General features: G+C 36.2%; 1 protein-coding gene across 2 annotated transcripts in view; it reads right to left on the minus strand.

Moving 5' to 3' along the window:
• FAM120B (family with sequence similarity 120B) overlaps positions 1-24230 on the minus strand; it is a 54187-nt gene that overhangs the window by 4823 nt on the left and 25134 nt on the right. For both annotated transcript variants that reach the window (XM_032185385.1, XM_032185384.1), the window contains 4 exons: positions 9170-9376; positions 5050-5158; positions 3236-3349; positions 101-158 (listed from right to left, as the gene is read on the minus strand). In XM_032185385.1, coding sequence (XP_032041276.1) covers positions 101-158; positions 3236-3349; positions 5050-5158; positions 9170-9376 — 488 coding nt within the window. The remainder of the gene's footprint in view (positions 1-100; positions 159-3235; positions 3350-5049; positions 5159-9169; positions 9377-24230) is intronic.

Consider the following 24230-nt stretch of genomic DNA (forward strand, 5'->3'; position numbering starts at 1 on the left):
CTCTCTAAAGTTTGTAAGAAGAAATTTTCATAGACATAATGATCCCAACAATAACTATCCCACCATCTCAGTTTGCTAGGTCATCACATTTATTCTTTACCGAGGAGGAAGGTGGAATCTTCGCCTCCGGTCTGGATGTCCCATTCTATGTTCTCTACCTGGAGGAAGCAGGAGAAGAATTAAATACTGTTAATTAACATTAAAACAGGAAAACAAGCACTTATTTGGACAGTCTGCAAGAACAAATATGTATTTATGTTTTGAAAAAAAAGCATGTTCCTCTCCAGTTGGTATGTAATCATGGACAGTATTTTGAGATGTTGAAGGCTAAAGCACATGATGGAATTGCTCTTCTTTTTACATGGTTCCATCAGACAGAGTTCTGGTGTTTACCTTACCACAGGCAGATCAGAAAAGCTATAGTCTTGCTAAGTCCCTTGTCTATTTCTAATGTATTAGAGTATTGTCAATTTTAACCATTCATACAGCTATTTCAAGTGGTCCTATAGACACTATCTTTACTATGTCTTTCTCCTGTCTTCAGCTCACTTTTGTGCTTTTCCAGACAGGTTTTCAAATACAAGTATGACAATCATTACTCAGATTACTGATATGTTTAAATAAAGTTATAGAAGTATATGACAATACACAGATAAGCTTAGACTTTCTTTTGTCTATCTTCTGTATATTGATTTATACCTAGGTAGTAATTTGTATTATAAGAGAAATAAATGTTTATCAGTTGGACTGCTGAAGAGAGCGACAGAGATACATGGCAATAGTGATTTCCATAGTTCTTAGTGCTCAGTTTATTTTCAGCTATTTACAGAATGAGGTGACAGTGGGATTCAAGACAATATGAGTGGTCTTAACTGCTAATTAATAAAGTTTTATCTAGCAACAGCTAGCACGTGATGGGCTGTTTTAGCCATGAACCTAGAATTTAGACAGTCATTCTTTGTTACAAACATCTCTGGTACCTCAGGGAATACTTTTAAATGCAAAGCACAGAGACTAGCAAGATCTGCAAAGCCAAAATTTTAGACATTTTACTGCTTAATAACAGAAGCCTAACCTTAGCTTTAAGTTAGATACCTAGAACCTGTTTAACAAGCATCATAATATTCAGGCACTCAACAGGATATACAAAACTCAGCACACTCATTGGGAAGTCTTCTAAATTAACAGACAAGAAACACTGTGGATAAAACTTCTACCTCTCTGAAAGGCTTTGGTGTCCTGCTCTGTTACTTGGATGCAATCTCTCAATTTGTGACACATGGCCAATAAATTTATTAAGAGAATGATTGTTTTAAAAAAAAGGGCAAAACAAACAAAAAATACAAGCTGAATTCCTTTCTCTCAAAAACAAAAAAGGTAGAGAATTAAATGCTAATTACAACAGATTAAAGGTTAGCATTCAGCACAAAATGAGATAGCTAAATGTGATTCTTTTTCTGCTTGAAGGTATTGAAATCATCATTTCAAAGAAATACTGCTGCTTCTTCGGTTTATACTTTCTGGTTGGAGGCATACTTTCCTCCACTGTTGAAGCTGAGCCATTGCCACAAAGTTCTTAAACGTTAACTGGTAAGAGTAAGCAAGGAATGCCTAATCACTGGGTACTTTTCTGACAGAAGGTATGGGTCCCATGGTTACTGTTCCATTAATTTTTAAGGCATTTTATCCAGTGATTTTTATATGCAACAGCAGCAACTATAGCAGTATAGCATGGGAAGATAAGGGATAGAATTGATAGGTATCAGTAATATTACTAGGAAGTTTTATCACAAGCTATCATGGAACACACTGTCTACTTTTTTGGTCCCTTTTCTTTTTTTCCCTCCTCTCTGTGGTAAGAGGTACACATACTAGAGACAACAGCTACATAATGAAGCAAACCAAATACCTGTTTTAATACTAGCAAACTTATGAAAAAGGGAATTCTCTCAAAATGTCAAAAATCTTGGCAAGTCAGTTTAAAAGGAGCTCTAAAAACACTGCAGGATTCTTTTGTAATGACAAATATATTTTTCTAATAGATCTATTTTATTTACAGCAGAGATATTTAACTGCATTTATGGCATCACGTTTTAAGAGTGTCCTGAGGGTAGTAAATAAGGCTTAATTTTGCCTGTGTAGAGTATGCAATATTTTAATAATGGAATTGAACCATGTTTATAACACAGTTCAGTGCAGTTACTGTGGAACATATTTCATGGAATTCATCTAGTGGTGAGATCTCTGGAGGTGATCAGAGTGCCTACAAAAGTGATTCCTGGATTTTTGAGATGGTCACAATAACAGTGATAAGTTCTGTTTTTTGCTTACAGTGAACATGAACACTGTATTTTAGTATTGACAACCTACATCAAACAATTTTATCTGTGAATCAAACGACAGTATCTCACTCTCAAGCATACAACAAAAGCAGCTGAAACACATTCAAGACTTTACTGTATTTATTGATTCAATTAGTGTGGAGTGTTAATAAATCTCCTTTGAAAACTTCATTTAGCAACACAGAAGAAATTTAGGCTCTGAAGACTTCACAAAACAATGTGTCTTTCTTAGACACTTCTCTTCCTTTGGGTTATTTTCTCTAATCTATGTGTATATGCTTTAATTTGTAATAATGAGGAAGTAAAACTGCATTAATATGAGCTCAGTGGTGTTATTCACAGTGATGCTTCATTGAAGCATCTGTTCTGTTCAAGAAGTGAGAACGGTGAATGACTCAAGATTAATTTTTGTCAAGACAAAACAGGACTTCATTTCTATTATCTAAGCAATAACCTTGAAGCTGAGACCCTGATATAGAAAATCACTTAAAATGTGTTTAAATTTATTCCCATGCTTAAGTGTTTTATTGAAGTACGAACTAAGATTTGCAACCAAAGACTTTAAACAGACATTTCAGTGCAGCTGTGCTGATTTGTTTTAGACCTGTTACAGCTTTAAACATCATTCAGCTGAGACCAAGCATGGAAAGTTGAAATACCGCAAAGATTTCTTCAGAACATTGTGAGTAAATAAAAACTTCAGAAAATAGTGCTACTCTCCACCTTATACAGTTAGTTTCTGCTGATGGTACTACACAACTCTAACTGATAAAAGGTTTGTAACTGAATGCTGCCAGCACAGGGTAACTACATGCATACAAACACAAACTGCATAAAGAGACAGCTGTTACATTGCTGATAGAGGTAATTCCAAATACAAACAAAGTTTTTACCTTGTGGTTGAGGACTTCTCCAGAGGAACCCCCTCATCTGATTATGATATGGAGGAACAAAAGAACTTCTGTGTGCTTGTTGGAACCTGGGATTAAATTCTCTTTGCTGTGCTCCTGAAAAACAGTATTTACTAGCCAACTTTGTATATAAGATTAAATGAAGAATAAAGGAGAGCATATTCTTTTTTGGGAAACAACATTTCTTAGATTTATGCCAAAATACTTATGCTCAATTATTATTTTTCCAAACTGCAGTCAGCCTAATAAGTATGGTTCTTGTCCTCATTTCCATCTATGCACATCATGATTACAAGCTGTTAACAAGTGTATTTAGAAACCAGATCAAAATTTTATGACACAGATTTTGAGACAGCAGTCATTAAAACGAAACAGAAATCTGTCCAAATTGGAATCACAAATCATAATTAAAATGGTTAAGTACTGCTCTCAAGCATTAGCAGAGACTAACAAGATTTGGTATCATAAATCACCAACAGATATGAATGTCCAGCACCAGTATGGTGTAGTATCAGATCAGAAATAGACAGAAGTGTTGTTGCAAGATGCAGAGTACTGAACTAGAAGAAAATCATTCTGTCTGTTGCAATTTGCTCAATTAATTTTGAAGGGGTAATTTTTATTCTCACTGACATCATACTTGATCAGGTATTTAGCAGGCAATAAACATAATTCCAGCATAAACACTCCATCACATGATGTTCAGCTAATTCAACCATAATGCAATCATCTGCTCATGGCTGAACCAGATCAAATTTGTAGTGTTAGGTGATTCTGTCATGCATAGATTGATTACTATTGAAAGCAGAACCACACCTCCACCAGTAGACACTGAAACTGTAGAGCAACAACATATACAAATAAGAAGGTCCACAGTTTATCTATCACTTATACAATTAAAAAACTATCAAAAAACCCCTTCCCTTCTCTAAAAAAGAAAACAAAAAAAAGTACTCAAGTTTATAAAGTGAAGTTGACATACAAAGGGATACTAGAGGTTCTTCGTGTTCTGTACAAATATTATCAAAAGCTGAGGACATACTTTTGCTTAATAGAAAAGACTAGCAGATTATGCCCACAGTCTTATCTGCATTTCAATAATATACACATTCTATTTAGTAACAACATTTTAAATAGTAATAATCGCATTTTAAGATCTAATAATTACAGAATGATTAATTCAGTGTGATCGAAGTCTCAAAAGCCTCAACAATCAAGTTGATCTGTGAATGATGCTGAAAACACTTTAGATGTTTTTCACTGAGAGTCAGGCAGATCAGTTGGGAAAACTAATGTCCTTAGTAAACCAAGCCATATGGCTGGAAATAAATAAGCAAGGTCTTAGGCAAAAACCCTTCTCCACGTTGCCCAAGAGCTTGCCTTTGTTTTGAACTGTATCAGTCAATCTTCAATGCCTCACTCAGACCTAAGACTATCATAGCTAAAATAGCTCCCCTGGGGGAAAGGAAGAAAAGACTGAGTCATTCAATTATTCCTATAAAAATAACTTTAGTCACTGAGTAAATAGCAGTGGTTTCTGTTACTGAATAATATTTTATTTACTGCATATATCTCACTAGCTATGTAGCTAGATGAAAATATTTTATCCAAACTTGGGTAATCAAATTCATATGAATTCCAAAAAGCAGGAGATATTTTCTTAAATCCCTTCTTCAGTTTCTTGGAGAAAGACCTTATGATTTATTTAGTTGGACATGCTTCCTAAGTAAACACTGCTGCAGTTAAAGAATGATTGAGCTTATCAATAGTATATTGAGAAAATTAACAATGCCAACCTGCAACAAATCCCCTCCCTCTTGGTCTGCTCTGTATTGTCCTTTTCTTCGCCATGCAAGCCTTGCAAATGAGTGACTTCAGGTTCTGGAAGGGTGTATACAAAGACTCCTGCAGACAACAGGGTTAACATTAATGACTGTTCTGCTTTTCTCTCATCAGGTACAGCACAAATCAATCACAGATCTAACAACCAGAATAATTTTCTAAGTGCACACTCATACATGCACAAGGTCATGTACCAGGTCTTCTAATTCACATTTTTCAGGAAAGAAAATTAAAACATTTCATATTGAAAAAGTGGACTCTTGGAGAGGTGAGTAGGGCTACAGAAAGAATGCTTTTTCCTCTCTTGGTGAAGTTTGTTTTCTCCTCTGCTCACATCTGTAGATTTCTTTCTTCCCTATTTTATTACCTTGCATCTGCAAATATACCTAACTAGACTTGGTTAGGTCTATCAACACAATACCTCAGGCAGAGATAATTAAAGGCTCCACATGAAGACTGATGAACTGGTGGAAAAAAATCACCAGTAAAGAAATCAAAGCATTTCATGCATTACAAACAAAACCTAACACAACAGTAACACATCAGCCCTAACTCCAGACAGTTGTTTCCACATAAAATATAATCTAGTCTAAAGAGATATGAAGGAATTAAATAAGTGTTTACCTTGTGAGATGAAAAGTTATGCTGTCCAAAGGACATGCTGAAACTATTTGAAGACCCAATACTAAGAGATGCAAGAGATCTTTAACTTTTACTGGTTTCAGGAAGCATTAAAGAAGTGTCTTAGAAGCGTTAAATCTTAGAATCTTTCATGTGCCCAATACAAATCAATAAGCAAAGAAAAGTTGTGCAGATTGAAAAGAATTACAAAAAGGCAGATTATTCAGTATCATAATTTATTTTCATAAAGCTGAGCTGATTTTTATGAGGATGATAATCCCTTTTTGCAACAAACATGGTGGCTGGGGAGCAGCAAGAATGGGAGAGGGATTACAGGATAAGGTAAAAAGCCAATAGGTGTCAAGACTGGAGCAACTAAAGAGGTTTCTTAAGCAGAGGTAAGAGTCTGAATCCCTGGACCCCCTTGTGAATTTTCCTAGCATATTTTTTGTGCTCTTTAGAGATGGAGCCTCAAACACAGCCCAGAGATGTTTTTTCCCCCCACACAGACTGAGTACAGTCTGCAAAGAACTCCCACTAATGGGAAAATCCTTTCACTGTATTCTTGGGAGAATAAATCCAGAATGTGTTTATGAAGGTTGGATGAAAGACATGATCAAAAAAGGACAAAATATATCACTTAAGATGACCCTGTTAGGTAATTTGTTTTTAATTAAAAAAAAAAAAAAAAAAAAAGAAAAGTGATCACAACCATACTCCATTAGTGAGAAGCACAATAAAAAGACTAATGAAGTGATAATATCATTGTCTCAATGCTTTATGAGGCTATTATATCCAATTTTCTGTGTGAATAAACAAACTAATATGATTACTGTTATGAAAAACAGAGAACTAGCATAATAAGAACTTGGTATATTTAAAAAAACAGGATGGCTATTCATTATTATCAGAAGCTTTCTATTTTTTTATTTTATTTTATTTTTAACAATTTCTAAGGCTAGATAGAATTACACAAAAAATGTCACAAATATATTAACTGCATTTAATTTTATTTTTTTTTTTGGTACAAGAATCTCTATTAAGCAAATGCTACAATGCTCAACATTGTTTGTACACATGTGAGTATTTCTGAAAACTACAGTAGAAATACAGTCTTGGTTAAAAGTTATTAATTATATTTAAACCATCATAATCAAAACAACACCAATTCTGAGATCTCCTGAACTCCCTGAAGTAATCTAACTGTCCAGATCTAATGTACATAGAGAAACCCTAGCAGTCAGTAAACAACCAGAGAACAACAAAAGAAGTAAGTTTTTCCTCTTACTTATCTTTCCAATAACAAAACACCCGCATTGAATAAGTTTTTTTTTTTTTTTTTTCCCCTTTTCCCCCCCCCTCCTCTGCATACAATGCTGTAGCTATCATCAGGTTAGATTTATGGTGCTCAAGGATAGATTGCTAACAAACAAGTGCTGAAAGATCTTGGCTTCCAGCAGTACATTTAGCTCTGCCAGGAACTACGGACCAATTTTATTTATTAAGTTTAATTTATAATAATAGGAACAACCAATCATATGCACTTGTTGCCTTGCCAGTGTCCCTAACTAAACTGGCATCTCTTGGCAATTCTCCCCAAACCAGATTCTTGCCTCTCAAACTGATAAGCTGCAAAGCTGTTTTATTAGTCTGGGAACACTCTCTGCCATATATGTACCATAAAACTGTACCTAAAAAATAAAAGTTATTTAAACTACTCTAAAATTTAATGGGGCTAGACTATTTTTTCTCCATCATGGAACAGTTTATCTAGGGTTTGTTTAAACTAGAGCATCACGCCTTTTAAAAACCTAACTTAGATATTCTAGTTGATTAAGTCAACCTCCAGCTCTGTTCTAGGGATCTAAGCATATTTCTTTATCTCCCTTCAAAAACATGCTAAAATATAACTTCAACATTAGGATTTTCAAATGTTAGATATGTTAGCTAGCACGCTTTAGCTAAGAATGTCTCAGCCAATATCAATTTTATTCAGATTTATGTATTTTAAAACTAAATAATCTGAATTCTTCTCAAATGGAAAGACGTAACAGTTTCATACAGGTTTATGTAGTTTTCCATTTATTCTTCAGACCCTCCACTGTTCTGCAAAAGTTCTACATGAAAAACTGGATGAACCACTGGAACAATCTAAAAACTAGTGAAATCAACGACTGATCAGTGGGAACCACAACGTTTGGATAGAGGCTACAGTCCTAATCATACAATTGACTCCGTATGGAAAGGATTATCATCCTCCTGCTGAAAAAGAAATATATTCCACCCACCCACGTGTTCCACTCATCACTCCAGTTCAGGATGTAATCTAATTAGATACAAAATTGGAAAAGCAAACTAATTATACCACAACTGATATTAAATGTACGAGGTTAATATTACTGAAAAACAAAATCTTTTCTCTGTAATAATTTTTTTTTGAGCCTCAAGTGAGGCTTAAAAGACAGTGTGTAAAGACAGGTAAAAACACTTTAAAGGTAAATCTTTCAGGAATTATTAAATGATATGGATTTTCCAGTTCTGCAATGAAAACAGAGATACAAATTTAAGGTCTTAAGAGCTATCTACACATGCTAATAAAGACCTTCCCAAGCTCCCCTCCACATACTCTGTACTAGTGGGACATGAGCCAGTTCTCATCTAAGGCTTCACTGGTACACTAATGCAGCACGGCACCTGGTCAGGTGGATCCCATGTCTGATCATGGCCACCTTAATGCATCACATATGGCCCGTACCCTGCAAGACTGCTGCTACCTGTCTGCTTTTACCAGTGTAGGCCTGTTTTAAATCCTACCAGTTTTAGGTAACATAGCATGCAAATGCAAATTGTCCAAAACCCCAGCTTCTGAAAAACGGAATTGAGTGTTAAGTACTTAAAGGCACAGGAAATTACTTGGTGGGATTCTATTAAAAATATCTAGATATATACATATGCCTTCCTCTGATCTCCAGTTCCTCATGGAGTTCATCAAATCTTCACCTCATATTTTAAGTTCCCTTAAGTACCTTTGAAGCTATTACTCTTAAATCATACCTACATGTAGTATGCTTCTTTAAAATACATTCATATGATTTTGCATAAACTCTTATAAATAAATAAAAAAAAAATCTCATTAGTATCTCGGTATTAGAAAACTGTTACAGTAATTTTCATTTTTTGAGATTGACAACTATTTTGATACTCCCTTGTATTGTTTTCTGAGATTTGGAAACAAAAATAAAGGCAAATTTATAGCTTCCAGCGTAGTACCAATATTTCTATCTTTTTATGTTGTTTGGTGAGAAGGATGAAACAGGAAAAATTAAGAGAGGAAAGATACAAAGGAAGGATACAAAGAAAGTAACAACATTAAGATTTATGTATATAAATATGGACAAATACCTTTTTTCAAAAAAAAAATACAGATCTATCTAAGAGAATGTAGTTACTCACATTGCCTTCCAAAAGCTCCTCTACAGAGCAACTTCGGTGTGACCGCTGGTATTTTTCTTGAAAAAGTTTTCCATCAAACACTTTCCAAGGCATCAAGTCATCCATTCTGAATGGAAAGCCACAGGCACTATTGGCCATAAGCAACGTTGTAAGGCCACGAATAAAGACAGCACCAAGATGTACAGCTCTGGAGTCCACTTCCATAAGCTGTTAGCATTAGAAGAAGAGCAAAGAAATAGACTTAAAAAAATCAGGGAATATAAGCAATTTTAACATGACATAACCATGCAAACAGGAGAGCAAATGATAAATAGCCCCCAAACTGTGACAACGATGGTTTCCTATTGCACAGTAGAATTCAAAGGATACTGTATCTAGTTTTATTAAATAAAGTGAAAGAAGTTTGAGATAACAAATACAGCATCATACTTTATTTATTTCTTTTTTAATTAAAGACAGATACATTGAAAATGAAAACCGAAAGACAAAAGAAATAACTATTCTCTATAGCATTTCTCAAACATTAGCAGTTTCCCAGAAGGAATTCTGTTAATGGAATGCAAAGGCATGTGCTGGGAGTATAAAAAAGTGATTTGAACAGTGATCTGTTGCCCTTCTCCAGCTTGATCAACTGGTATATGTCACAGCACTTAGAGATCATTTAAATTATAAAATTTGACAGGATGAAGTTTATTGTGCTCAGGCTTCAGAAATACTTTAAATGTTTTAAAATTTCCTCTGAGTGCAGACTGAAAGCCAAGTTATTTCTCCTCAACATGGATGTCTCTAGAAGAAATACAGGAATGGTATGACAGCATACAGAAAAACACAAAATGAGAAACTCAAAGAGACAATTAAAACTTTTGGCCAAAATAAACTTGATGGGTGAATTTGAAATCCTGTTGGGACAGAGTATAGCAAACTGTAAAAAGTCTTGAATCTAGTAAGTGGAAAACTGGGATTTTTATGTATTTTATAGGCTGTACAGGCTCCTCAGTGGGGAATGCCTTTTCTACAGTCTGTACCATAGCAGTCTGTCAGGACAGGAGGGATTCACAACAATGTGGCCATCGATACAGTAATCCACAGCAGCTGTTGTACCCCTAGAGCACAGTTTTCCTTCAGTGCAAGTTCTACCAGGAACAGAACAGCATCCATAACAGCCCAGAACAGAAAGCACAAAGAGGTGGCTCAAATTTGTCTCACCCGTGGTTCCTGAGGAGCTGTGAGAGGTTTGTCTGAAACGCATTGGGTTGGCTCACCATTACCAACCAAAATATCATCTTAAAACTGAAAAGGTTCCCAAGAGACTTACAGGTATGCACACACACTATCACTGCCCTACATACACATATAAACAAAAAGATCATAGCATACAACACAAAATATGGTACTAAAATAGATCAGAACCACATCCCTGGCACCCAAAGTCCACATAACAAAACCAGAAAACCTTTGCTAACAACACAAAGCCACAAAACATGTTATGAAAGAGCCAAACAGTAAATAGTTTGGAAGAATATAGCTAGAACCTGGTCAAAGACAGAAGCTTTCTATATTATTCAATAAGCTGAAGTCAGTTAAAACACAGACAAGGGGCAGTACAGTTCTGTTAAGCCACCTTGAAGAGAGATGCACCTTTATTAGCTGGTTTGTTTATATTTTTTTCCTACAGTGAAGAAGCAAAAGAGGACTCAGAGGTCCATACAGACAAAAGATACCAGGCAGGGTGTTCTGAGCCCTGCTTATCCAGAACCCTCTTGGAAGAACAGCTGCCTCCAGTGATTTCTGCAGAGACATCGAGCTGACCAGCAGGACACTGGTCCACGGTGACACCCAGTACCTGCAATTCACCCGAGAAAACTGCAGACAATCATGGACAATCAGACAAAGGCAGAAAACAGGAGCTAATTTGAGCAGTCATTTAGAAAATGAAAGGCCCATCCTTCACCTACTGTGATACTTCATACTTCAGTAAGGAAGACCTTCTTCTCCTCCCCCATTACTCACTTTAAAATAAAAGCATTTTCAGGATGGGAGGCTGAAACTCATTTTCAGGCTGTGAATTTCAGGAAGTTACTGCCTCCAGCTGTTAGTAATCATCTTCCCAGCTGAGACCAGTAACTACATGCACACTTAAAACTCTCTTGCTCTGGCAAGTAAAGCAGGTTTCTGCAAAGTACTTTGCAGAAATCTGCAATGCTGAAAGGTACTTAAAAAAAGGAATGTGGTTAAGTGAACCAGTATTATTTGTACTAAAGTAGACTGTAAAAGTGCACGCAGACAGTTATTAGGTTGCAGCTGAGAGATGCTTAAATCACACCGACTCAGTCATTTCTGATCACCTGGCCAAATCTCAAGACCTTCAGAAACAAGTTCATGTCAGTCCATGCTTTCAGATAGAAGCTGTTTGGTTTGTGACTGAAGTGAGACTTTATGAGTGCAAATCCAGTGAGGGAGAGCTGCTGGGAATCTTCACAACTCCCTTTTTTATAAACTAATCCAGGCAGGGAGTTCCTTCAGGATGTATGGACCCTGGTCTCCTTTGCAATGCAGCAATAAATTGAACTTCAAATAACTTCAATAAAATGCTTTGACAAATACTAAATAAGTACAAAATAAAGGTTAATTTTTTTTCTGTTTAAGCTATATGGAAAATGGATGTATCAGGCTAAAATTAGCAGCAGAGTCCAAGAACAACAGTTGCACGCTAATCAGCTGAATCAAATTTGGCCAAATTTGTGTTGGTATGACTCATACCACCAATATTCGCTTTAATATAGATACTATAGATATTTATTTTTTATTCCCTGGCACACAAATCTGTATCTTCTGTCATTGGATTATCATTAAGTACTGATAACATCAAAAAAAATAATTGCTGAAAACACACTTTCCAAGACTAGCAAAAGCAGGTATATAAGCTGCTGAAAAGAAAATAGTAAATGCAGCAAGAAATTTCTCGTCTTCTAATTTAACATCTGTGTACTGGATGCCTATTAATTCATACCTTTTAACATTTATTAATGAAGATCTGCTCTTACTGTCCATTTTAATCCCACTGGTACCGAGGATGTAAAACAGCTGTTAGGACAGATTACCAGTACTATACATAGATGCTGGATGCCATCTGGACCACAAATCTTTAAGATAAAGATTTCAAATCTTTATTTTATTGTGTTCTGGAAGCTGTAAGCATACACCCAACACAAGTATGTGATTAACCCAACTTTCTTCAGTTATGTTATTCAAATTAATGCAAAACAAATGCATAGATACTTGCAGAACAAGTGTCTAAACAGGAACCTGAAAAAAAAATTGCTTTTGATGGTGACGCACAAAATCATCAAATACAGAAAGGGACTTTGAAGTCCCAGTTTGATTGCCATCTCAAGCTGGAGATCAGTGTAGTACTGCCATTGCTACCAGTTGTTCCTTCTGCCTAAGTGAGTATGAAGCCTGAGCTACCAACACAACCCCAGCTGTACTCTCCAACTACAGCTGAGGCACACAGGTTAAAAAGATAAAAGAAAGTTGCTGGTGACAGCTTTTACAGGTAGTGTTTCACTGTCCAAGGACATCAATCCAGAACTCTTCTTAAACACTAATGTAATGGAAGGACAGGGACGAAGGGAAGGCTTGATTTTTTTTTCATAGAAATCAATATTGGCAAGACTGTGTCAAAAGCTATCAACAGTGATTTCTTTATTTTAATGAGACAGGAAATACATTCACTAAAGGGTAGTTTCTATTTTCTATGTCTGGCAACGAAAAACAAAGAAAATGAAAGCACAGCGAGTCTATAACAATGAGCTCGTGCACATGGCAAACCACAGACTTGCTTTGCCATGGGAATGCTCACAACTGCTTGGTGTCTGCAATGCAAAGACGTCACGATGAGGATAAGTGGAAAATTCCAAAAGAAAAGAAGCCTTGCCTTCCAGGGCATTACACCCTAGAGATTAGTTCTTATTGGAAACTGTGTCTGCTCTTTTTCCTATTTTTATAAACTCAGGACCCCAGTGAATCATGTGAGATACACCCCTGTGATCCTGCTGCTGCTGCTGCTTCTACCACCAGCTGATGACACTTGCACGAGGGAGCCCGGGGGTGCGTGAGAACTGCTCCTCCTGCACCAGCTGCCTCTGCTGTGCTCCTGCTGCTGCTCCTGCCACTCAGGGCTGGGGAGACAAAGATTGCTCTTCCAATTTGCACACGTGAAGACTGAGGAGACCACTCCAAGGTCACAGTCCTCTCATAACAGTGCATCAGAGGTTACTGATACCATGCTTTACAAGGCCTGAGACGAACCGGTAACCCAATTTGAAAAGAGACAGAGAAATGTGGTAACCACATCACTAATGTCAACATTTGTTACAACAATTTGAGAAACATCTTTGCTAGAAGAGCCATTGTCAGGGACTGATCTCACACCATGCTTTTTTCTGCTCTGCACAGTACTTCAGCTTATGGACCACAAGCTTGGGCTATCTCTGTGCTTGCGTGCATCCCCACTGACCACAGAGAGAGGCTCTGCATGCAGGAACCATTTGCTCACAGGAACAGTTTGCAAATCTAGACCAAAACACATTTTCAGGATGTAAAAATACCTTTGTGCTTTAAGGAAGAATTTTTAGCCCCCTGAGTCTTCTTTGTGGATTCACAAATTACTTCTTTGAGAGAGGTATGAACTTGTATGTGCTTCAAAAGCTGCACTTTTGTATGGTAGGAGTATGGCAAAAACAATCAACCAACCAACCTTGCAGTTCTTTCCTCTGGAATGGTAAAACTCTGAAGATTTTTGAGGGTTCACATTCTGTTAAAAGAATGAATAGGCTCTACCACACTTAAAAGGTAAGGGTAAGTCTCTGAATATGCCTAAGGTCAGAAGAAACAAATGAAGGCCAGAAGCATAACCAGTGGCAAAGCTATCTCATTATCTTCATTTCTAGAAAACAGGAACAATATAGAGATGGTAATAACTTCACATTTATTTACTTTACACTTCATCTGTACCTCAATGCTCCACATACTACATTTCATTTAAGAACTGGTTCCTTTAGTAAGATTTTTAATAACATTCTGGGGACATACATTCATTATATATATATATATAAAAAATATTGAATCTTGGGTTAAAGTTTTTCTTGCACATTTTTCCCTAATCTGTTGCCTTCTTTCTGTGGTTATTTGAATATAGAAGATACGAATATGATTAACATTTTAAAATGTAGATTTTAAAATATGATTTAAAATGGCATACTTCTTTTTCTTTTAGTTTTCCTCAAAAGAATATTTGTTTCTGTTATAAAAAGGAAAACATAGCACTCAAGGACAGGTTAGTACTCACTAATTTCTGCTTAAAATTAATCAATTGAAGAATTATAATTAAAAATCAATGTAACTTGATCCAAGCAATAAACCACTAGAATTCAAATGATGGTGATCAAAATATAAGTACTTTCCTAGTTTAACCACTTCTTTTTAAGCCCACTTGAACTCAGTCAGTATATTATCAGTATATTATTTCATTTATTATTGCTCTCAAACCCACCTGTGTCTTAAAAGATCAAATATTTAACCATAGGCAGTTTATGTTTGAGCAATAAAGGCAGCAGGTAGATCCTATCTCAGGAACCTGTCATTAAACCAGAAAGGCCTAGCTTTGCCTGGGAGAGGCAAGGCATGCTGTGGTACAAACATGAACTGATGAACTGTCAACTGATGACCACCTCACTGGAGCTGGATTTGTTACAATGGAAGAATCGCCGAGGAAATTTTTTCAGCCTAAAGACAAGGGTCCTTGCTTGAATTCCAGATTTTGCCTTCGGCCCTTGGCATAAATTCCCAGTGCAAGTTGTCCAAAGATAGTATAAATCCCATGCATGGGAACGATATGCTCTGCTCTTAAGCAAAAATAAGCTAAATTGGTGCAACAGTGGTGATTTTAAGGAGTGTTACCCTAGACAGAGAGGCTGGCAAAACTGTGTTTACTTTGCATCAGTCAGCTTTGTGCAATAGGTGGCTGGAAGTGTAGCACTTCACCTGCTTCCTTCACCTGTCAAACTGAGGGAAGAGGGAAGTGCCGGTATTTTGAAAACAAGATTAAGGTTTATTCTGATAAAAGATTATGGCTTAAGTTAAGCTCTTCCTGCTTAAACAAGGTGGGTGCAAAGGAAAAGGGAGGCTGGAAAGAGGAGCAGATCCTGTGAGGGCCTCTGCTGCAAGAGAAACTAGCAAAACCAGTTCTTAAACACTTCTAAGTCTTCACAGTAAATATTGAGCAGTAAACAACCCAATTATTTGGTGTTTATACCTTGAAGAAGGTTTATTTACCAAGTTTTATCAGTAGTTTGATGTAAAGTGATACACTGTTGTTTACAGGAGGCCAAAAACTTCAATGAAGTCAACCTAAACAAAGCTGCAAAATGGCCTTTACCTTTAAGCATCAGATGTAATAATACCAAAAATACTACTGCTAACCAGTCTACAACCAGATAAAAATCTCCCTTGGTTGCAGAAAGGCTGCTTTTTAATTACCTGTTTCATTTTCAAAAATACCTGTCTTTATCAGAGCTCTGAAGTCCTATCTGCAGCATGGCCTACTTTAACTCAGATTTCTATAATGAGGAATAGTACAGTAGCTAAGAAGCTGAGCCCTTTCAAGTTATTCATACAGATATGTCATGGACAGTGCAATAGTACTTGTAGAAAAAAATTAGAATAGCAACACTTTCCTTAATTTAATTACAACTATACAATTGCTAGACTCTGATCTAATGATTACACAGCTAATAGCAGTCTGTAATACGTGTGACATTCACAGAGCATTCAGATAAACTCTGAGTTACAGCCATCAGGCTAACCAACTGATTAACTGCGACCCTGCCAGCAGCCACATCCTTTCCACAGAAATGGATTCACTGGGATTTTAACTTTAAATATGCATTTGTGTTTTTAGTGACTTATCTTTGAACTTCTTCACCTTTCTCTCATACAGATAACATGGGATTTATTAAGTAGCAAAATGTATTTATTTGTTTGGGACTTTGAAAACTCCCATGTTCATTTATTTTTTTTCTTCTTCTTCATATGCTAGTTAAAAATTGTGGAATTGTGAGAAGGATCACTTGTTCCACATGCCTTACAACAAATGAAGTTTGCCCCCATGGGAGGCAAGCTGCTGACGGGATCCTGGTACACCTGCACCAGAAACCAATGGTCTCTCTGAACCTCAGAAAATCTGCAGTGATGTGCTTCTCTCAGAGACTCCTCCATCCCTATCATACACTCCTGAAAATAGCCAACATATTCAAAAGTTATTAGGAGACCATTACTAGAGACAACAAACTTAAAGAACTGTACAAAAGGACGCCTTCCTTTCTTAGTTCCAGCAACTTCCCAACGTAAGCCTCCAAAGCCCAAGTTTTCCACTTCCTTACTTTCTGACCCTCACTCTATATTTCTGTATTCTACTCTGTGCTGACTAGCTCCTTTAACAAAACCTTTTAAATTAGGGGCTTCATTTACCATCACCTGCCTCTTAACCATACTCGCAATCTAAAAACCTCATCCATTTCTTACCCCAGGCCCTTCCCCTTTGTTTAATCATAGGACTGGTCAATCAAAAAAAGTTTAGAAGTAAAAAATCTGCCACCAACACAGCTGCCCAGCAGAACATACTTGGCTACCTTTGCCACAGCTGCAGACTACATTGGCAAATGCTAACTGGTTTGGTATACAACTCTTCCATGTGCCACAGTCTGGTGTCCTCTCCTGTGGGCTTTTTTCTTAGTGTACTGTGAAACTATTGCTGTGGATTTAGACATCATTGCAACTACATGTACAAAGAAATTTTGATAGGTGGGAGTTTACTGTTAAAACTGCCTAAGGCTTATTAGCCAAGCTAGAACTTATTTTCTCCCTGGAGTCAAAGCAGATGTTCAAGACCTATTTGTCTCAATGTATGACCAATCCCCCTCTAATTTTTGAGTATATACTTTTTAGGAGCCTGATCTGTTTCTGATCAACAGAAAGACTGGTGAACTTCAGCACAATTTAGATCAGGCATTAATTACTTGGTATATCTGAGGCTTTGCACCTTCCAAGAAAGCTTATGACAGCTGTTACTAATGTCACATCTGGTATAAATGAAACTGCCAGTGAACCAAGATGGTTTGTACAGGGAATTCCAGGAGAACAAACACTGTTTGCCAGCACAATAAAGTGTTTTTCTATTTCCCCCTCTGCCCCCCCTCTAATTTCTTTGTATTGTAAAGCAGCTGTAGCACAGGATTAGTTGATACTAAAGTTCACCTTTGGAAGTGATAGGGTCCAAGGTAAACAGTTCTGGCTAACGGATTTTCCAGGTGTTGAGTCCATAGGTTGAGGAAGAAAAGAGCAGGTCTACTCTATTTCAGGACTACCTTCAGGTCCAAGACAAATCAAACCATGGATCAATACAACAGTATCTCAGATGACCTGTGAAAGGACCTGTATCCTATATGCAATAAGTAAGCAGAAAGCTATTGCTACATAGGAAAAGATCCTTAGGCATGCATTAACTGCCCTTGCTAAAACCAATACATATATTATTTCTTATTGTGCAGGGAACTGAATGTTGCTTGTTTTGAATGCATCAAATGAATATATAGTGGCATAATTGAATGTAATATACCTTTTTAGTTAATATGCATATGCTTTCTACTAGTGCTGGTGTTACTCTAGACATTCTGGTTAGATTTCTGATCAATTAAATAAATCTCCCCATAAATTGTATTTAGCTTGCTCATACCTACAAATTTTATTTGGAGGTAACAAAACCACGTTTATAGATCTGGCATTATTTTCTCTGGGTTTTGTTTTCTCACTTAAAATAACAGAATAAAGCTGTCTTAGCAAGTGGTGATATCATGAGGTGCTAAGATACAACACTGGTAAGGAATGTTATAATGTATACTTCAATCTTTCTCTTAAAATAGCTCCACTTTTTTATAAAACGTTCCTTCAACCACATCTCAACTATTGTTCAGTTAGTGTCAAGTGAAATTGTCATGAAAGAAATGTCAAATTAAGGTAAATGGGAGGAGAATATATGTGCAACATCACTCCAATATTACTGTTAAGAACATAGTAAAAAAAAAACAAAGCACCTTTGTAGAGCACTTCTGGTTTTTCAACTACTGTTATTGAAATTATTGGTTGCTTGAGTATTACAAGTAAAAACTAGAAAAGGAAAAAAAAAATAACAATTTGACCAAAGTCATACAGGAAGCAAGAGATAGGAATAAGACTGTGTCTTGACTTTTAACCCCTGGACAATGATGATGTCAATCAAGAATAGACTTGAAAAGAAAGAGAACAAATCGGTTCTTGGTTAGCCTTGCTGTTTCTGATCTCTTCAAGGTGAACATCTCTACCATAGCCATTTGAAAAATTCCAGTACATCCTATGAAGCCCTGTAACCGCATGCCGAAAGGCTTGTTTCATCTTCTCTCCCCATCCACCTACATGTGGCTCATTAGATCATTTCAGAAAATCGTTTTTTGCTTCTCCCAAGTTACACTTAGCCATCTGCTTCTCCAGGGCAAGGCCAGGCAGATGCGCAGCCTGCATTCCTGCCCAGGCGTGACAGGGACACGCAGGCAGGTGCAGGCAGCCCGAAGCAGATGACAGGCAGGTGCACGGGTGCCACCGCTTCCTGATGGCATGCTCCCTTCCCTCCCCAGCTTCAGCCCCTGCCCGTCACCTGCCCTACGGGGAGTCAGGTCAGCCCTTAGATGCAACGGAGAGCAACCCCACCTCTGCCATGCAAACACCAGCTCCAGCCCGCAGGTACCACTTCTTCCTTCTAACACAGCATGCAAGGAAGTTTAAACTATTTGTCTTATGAGTAGACCAAGACAAACCTAGCAGGAAAGAATCAGTTGATACCAGAAATTAATATTTCCTGCTCTGTAGTAACTTCTTTCTTTTTTTGAAAGCTGACAGTTTGCTTAATCAATATTTGTGAGATCTTATTATTCCCACAAGCAAAAATTACACTTCATCTTCTGCAGTATTACTGAGCATGGATTAAAAAGTAACAGTAATTTCAGTTGAAATGCCAGATTACCTTTTACCTTAAGGTAACCTTTATGCTATATAAAGCTTGAAAGCAGTTTACAGCCAAAACTCTGCTTCTATTTCCTTACTGTTGAAACCTTGCTAATAAGCTACATGACAGTTAAGGGGAAAAATAAAAAAAATAAATAAAAAAAAAAGGCATAGCAAGCCCATGCGATTATGGAAAAAAATGCAAGATCTCTTCCACAAAAAGAAATATAAATCCTCTGGTTTAAGGCACTTGCTCAACGATTTTCTCCATAAGAAAAGGGCATCCAACTAATTTTATTTATTTATTTATTTATTTTCAGAAGGTAGAAGAGCTGATCTGGTCATGCTGGGGTTTGTATCCGTGCCACTGACACATAACTGAATTCACACAGTTATGTGAATTTTGATACTCGAGATTATGTCAAACGTAAAAAATGTTCAAGGAAGCACACTCTACAAATACTAATGACCATATCCAACTTGCACTCTACAAATACTAATGACTATATCCAACTTGGTAAAGAAGAAAATGGTTGGGGAGCAGGAGAAAACAGCAATCTTGTCTGGAAGTTGAATATGGCAACCTAAAGTTTTTTTTTTGTATGTTTATGAATCAACACCAGCAAAGAAAGGTAGAGATAGCTGTCTGTACAACAGGACCAAGAGAACTTGGATTTCTTCAGAACTTCAAGGGATGATTCTGAAAATACCAACAGATCTACATATTGGACTTGCAAAAAATACTACAAACAGTGAGTAAATTGAGCTCCTGAGATATAATTCTGTTTGCACAGATGTTTAACCTGTGCAAGTTCACAATTCTCTTACTGAGTGTTAAGTATTAGAGCCATACCCACCACTTCACATTTACTAGAGAAAATAAAAAGGTCCTGCAGTGCAAAGGCAGCACGCTGAAGCAGGCATGCAGGCCCAAGAGACCAAATACAGTTAACAGGAAAAAAAATAGAGTATGCAAGCCTGAATACATTCAGACTTAATATATAGATTTAATATAAGCAGGATTCCCAGTGTGAAACTGGTTACTCTCTGAACTTGTTTAGTGGAATGTGAAAGGTTTTCAACAATTTCAGCACAATCAAATCAGGTACTCTCTTGCTGTCTTCATTTGATGCAACTTGCTTTTGATTAACCATGTACATGCTTAAAAACCAAACTAATTTAACTACTTGAAGACTTGAACTCCAGTTATTTGGACTGATTTACTTAAGATTTTGTTGAGGCAATGAGAAAAAGTTTTATTTCTGCAGTTGAACAGGGACTTAACCACTCTCAGCTTGAAATCACATCCTATACTACTGTGCTTCTGTTCCAGATTAGCCCAGAACACTGAGAAAACCTAAGGGCTGCAGAATATGAGAGAATGGGCTCTGAAGCAATGATAGTAAAACACCTCAGCCCACCCTTGCTCCCACCTGACCAGTTACAATCTCACCAATCATCTTAAAAACAGTATTGTCGGATGCAAGTTCTGTGGGAATATGAAGCCCTGATTCAGTAAAGAATTTGGGAATGCATTAAAATTCCTCTTTAGTTAATACCAAAAATATATCATGAAAGCAGATCCTAAGAGAGTTTTAGCTAGGAGACCTTTGCAATATTCTTACTCGTATTTTATGTTTTCCTTAATTCAATTAGACTGCAAGTAAATATTTATTATAGGAAACAGTCACACAGGTACAGTAAACATACACAGAAATGGATTTATTTCTCCTGGAGAAATTTTTATTTTATTTTTAAACAATTGTGTTTTGAAAAATGTAGATTGCTTACAAAAGCTGTTTGGAGTCTGTCTGAACAGTATCACATCTAATGGTGTTGACAAATGTAGCCTGGTTTGCCAAATAGGTCAAAGACAAATTCTGGAATATTCAGAGTCAGGGTATTATTTATGCTTTTCTGTTTGGATGGCAGAGGAGAACAAAAATACTGAGTTAAAAATACAGAATAGATTTAGCAATATTCTTCTGAAGTATGAGTTATCCTAACTAAGATACTTGCATGTTACTCTAAAACATACTAATTTATTTGCATGAATGTGGCTAAGTATCCCTAGGAAAACACTTGAGAAAAAAATTAACTTGTGTAATATTGATATCAAACCATTACCAAGGTAATTCTCCTTCTATTGCACCATACAACAGAAAATATTACAACCTTCTACACAACTGCAATTATTGCTAAAGCTATTTCTGCCTGTCAAACTAGTTTGCTGAGATTTTATTTTCCTCACATTATTCCAACATCTAATGAAGTAATGCTTGTTAGTGTGTTATTGGTTTTTTTTTTTTTTTTTTTTTTTGTGTGTAAGTCTATTTGCAATCAAATTGCATAGACTCTCTAGAACTTATCATTTAAGACTTAAAATGATTGTCCGCATTTCATATCAGTAATATTTTTCAATTAACTGAATGCACTTGAAAAATTGAAGATATACATTTCAGGCTTGACTTTTTTATATTTCATACACAGCAAAAGAGATTCTTTTATGAGCAACACAAAAAGATGTAACTAGTCCAAAGTAGATATTATGGCATAACTGGGTATGTTATGGCGAAGCTATAAAGAGCTTGCAAATGCCATAAATACTAGCAGTAAGTGACGCGTATATCCATTATGCATCTGCTACTAACTTTTTCTTCATGCATTATGACATACATTTCATTTTTAAAAGCATTTACAGAACCTAAGTTTCATCTACCAATTTCCAGGCATGGTCTTTAACCAAATTTTCCAAACTGATCTTTGGCTGTGACTTTCAGAAATATGTGATTCACAACTTTCCACCTCTAATACCAGTGTTTACATATTTGAAGAAATCCTAGAAGAAACGTATTACTTCTGTTTGTAACTCACTGTGGCCTCTCCCATTTGGACAGTGTTCTATATGCATTACAGGTGAAAGATGATCTATAATTGCACTTGTAAACAACCATGGGTAGCACAATGTAAGGAACAACACTGCAAGCACGACTGCTGGTGCCTCTTTCTCTCTACAATGGCTGCAGAGTTAGACTGATGGCTCTCTGGGCTTTCTGCCAAAACAGCACACCAGATTAAAATAGAAAGAAGGGAAATAGGCAACCTGGGGTCCAAAACTTAATTCTGACCTTATGTATAAGCTCTATGGGAGGCTTGGGCAAAGCAGAATGTTAATATACCATAAAAGGGGTGTACAAGGAAACTAGATAAAAAATAAAAAGAGAAAAAGAATTTACAAAAGCCCTTGTCTGTCACGTGCACATTTCAGTATTTTGAAACCATTGATCTTGAAAAATAACCAAATCTTCTCATACAAATATTAAGCAGTTACTTTCTGCAACTGGCATCGTGTATTTCAGTTATATGTCCACAGGCCACTTTCTTTCAGCATGAGATAAACTATATTTTTATGGCTTTAACCCATTTTATTCAAACCACAGACATTTGTTAATGAATTTGTGGGCTTATGGATCTCATTAACTATGAAATATGGATCGTATATCAGAAAGCAGATTTGGAATTGAAGGCTGAAAAGATCACCACATGAGAACAGGCTCTATTTACATTTTCTCTCATGTTAACAGTAGAAGTTGTTTTCTTCTACTCAAACATATTTGCTAATGGACTCTTGTGCAGAAACAGAGCAAAACTACTTAGACCAAATCAGTGTTCTTCACAGAATTGTTTATACGGAGTAAATATTAATACAGAATTATTACTTAAAATGTAGAAACAAGTCCAAGATTGCAAATAAGCAAACATTTTCATAAATATCTGTAGATGCTGACTAAGTTTAATGTTAACTTATTTGAAACTTTATTAAGTTATTCCTAGATATCTTGTTTAACTTTTCAGAGGAGAAGAAAAAGTATGACAAGTACTCTGTTCTTCTGTTTTTCTACTATGAGGCTCGTGTATTTATTAACTGTGTACTAGTGTACTTGTTATAGTGTAATTATTATATTTGGGTCCTCTACTGATTTTAAACATAGAAATTTAAACTATTAAACATCTATCGATAATATGTTTCATACTTATTAAAATAAAGTTATCATCATAATTCAGTTTTGCAGATCTACAAAATAAACATAGAAATGTGTAAAAACATTTTAACTATTCTGAAGTGAATTCTGAAAAAGACTTGCTTAAATTGCAATTCTCAGAATGCTTGCTTTATTGATCTGTATTTATCATCAAAATATTTGTATAAAATATTCTATTAGATTTGTCTCCTGCCCTTCCAAGAGAAACTTCAGAGGATATAACGGAGTTCATCTACACACCACTTTTCAGAAACACAGAAATGAGAAACAGACCATTTTTTACATTTCCAGTCAAGTGAGATTCACCTCATATAGATATTAAAGTCAATCCTACCACAAAATTACAGGTGGTTTAGATATGAAAGAGAGAAGCTTTTTTTACGGCAATACACTCAACATGACATTCTCTCATGATATAACTTGAAAATTCAGGAGATACGCATCAAACTGCCAAAGAGCAACTATTTTCCACTTGGAGATCCAAGTCATCAAAACACAGGAAGGTAGATTAATTCAACTGTAACAAGGGAAAGTTTTCAAACTGTTATTCACCTATTCACATCCTCAGAATAGACACAGGCCAAAATCTTTCCTCATTATTCTCTTTATAGGGATTTATTCTGGCTTGAACATTTACCAAAGGCACCACTATGAATTTCAACAGAAAGCACTAGGAAGTGCTTTATGAATGACAAGAAATAGCCTGATACAAATATTTCAGCTGCATTGCGTGAATCTTTTGTTGTTTTTTAGCACAGCAGAATACATTAGTGCATGAAGTGCTGATATAAACAGCAGAGTGATTTAACTTTTGAAAGTTAAACCTGCCAATATCAACCATAACTCAATCCCAACATTATACTGTCTGCTTTGGTAGAGTGCATGATACAGCATAACACCAACTTCATGTTTCATGTACTTTT

The sequence above is a fragment of the Aythya fuligula genome, chromosome 3 (genome assembly GCF_009819795.1).
Source record: "Aythya fuligula isolate bAytFul2 chromosome 3, bAytFul2.pri, whole genome shotgun sequence".
Taxonomy (NCBI): Eukaryota; Metazoa; Chordata; class Aves; order Anseriformes; family Anatidae; genus Aythya; species Aythya fuligula.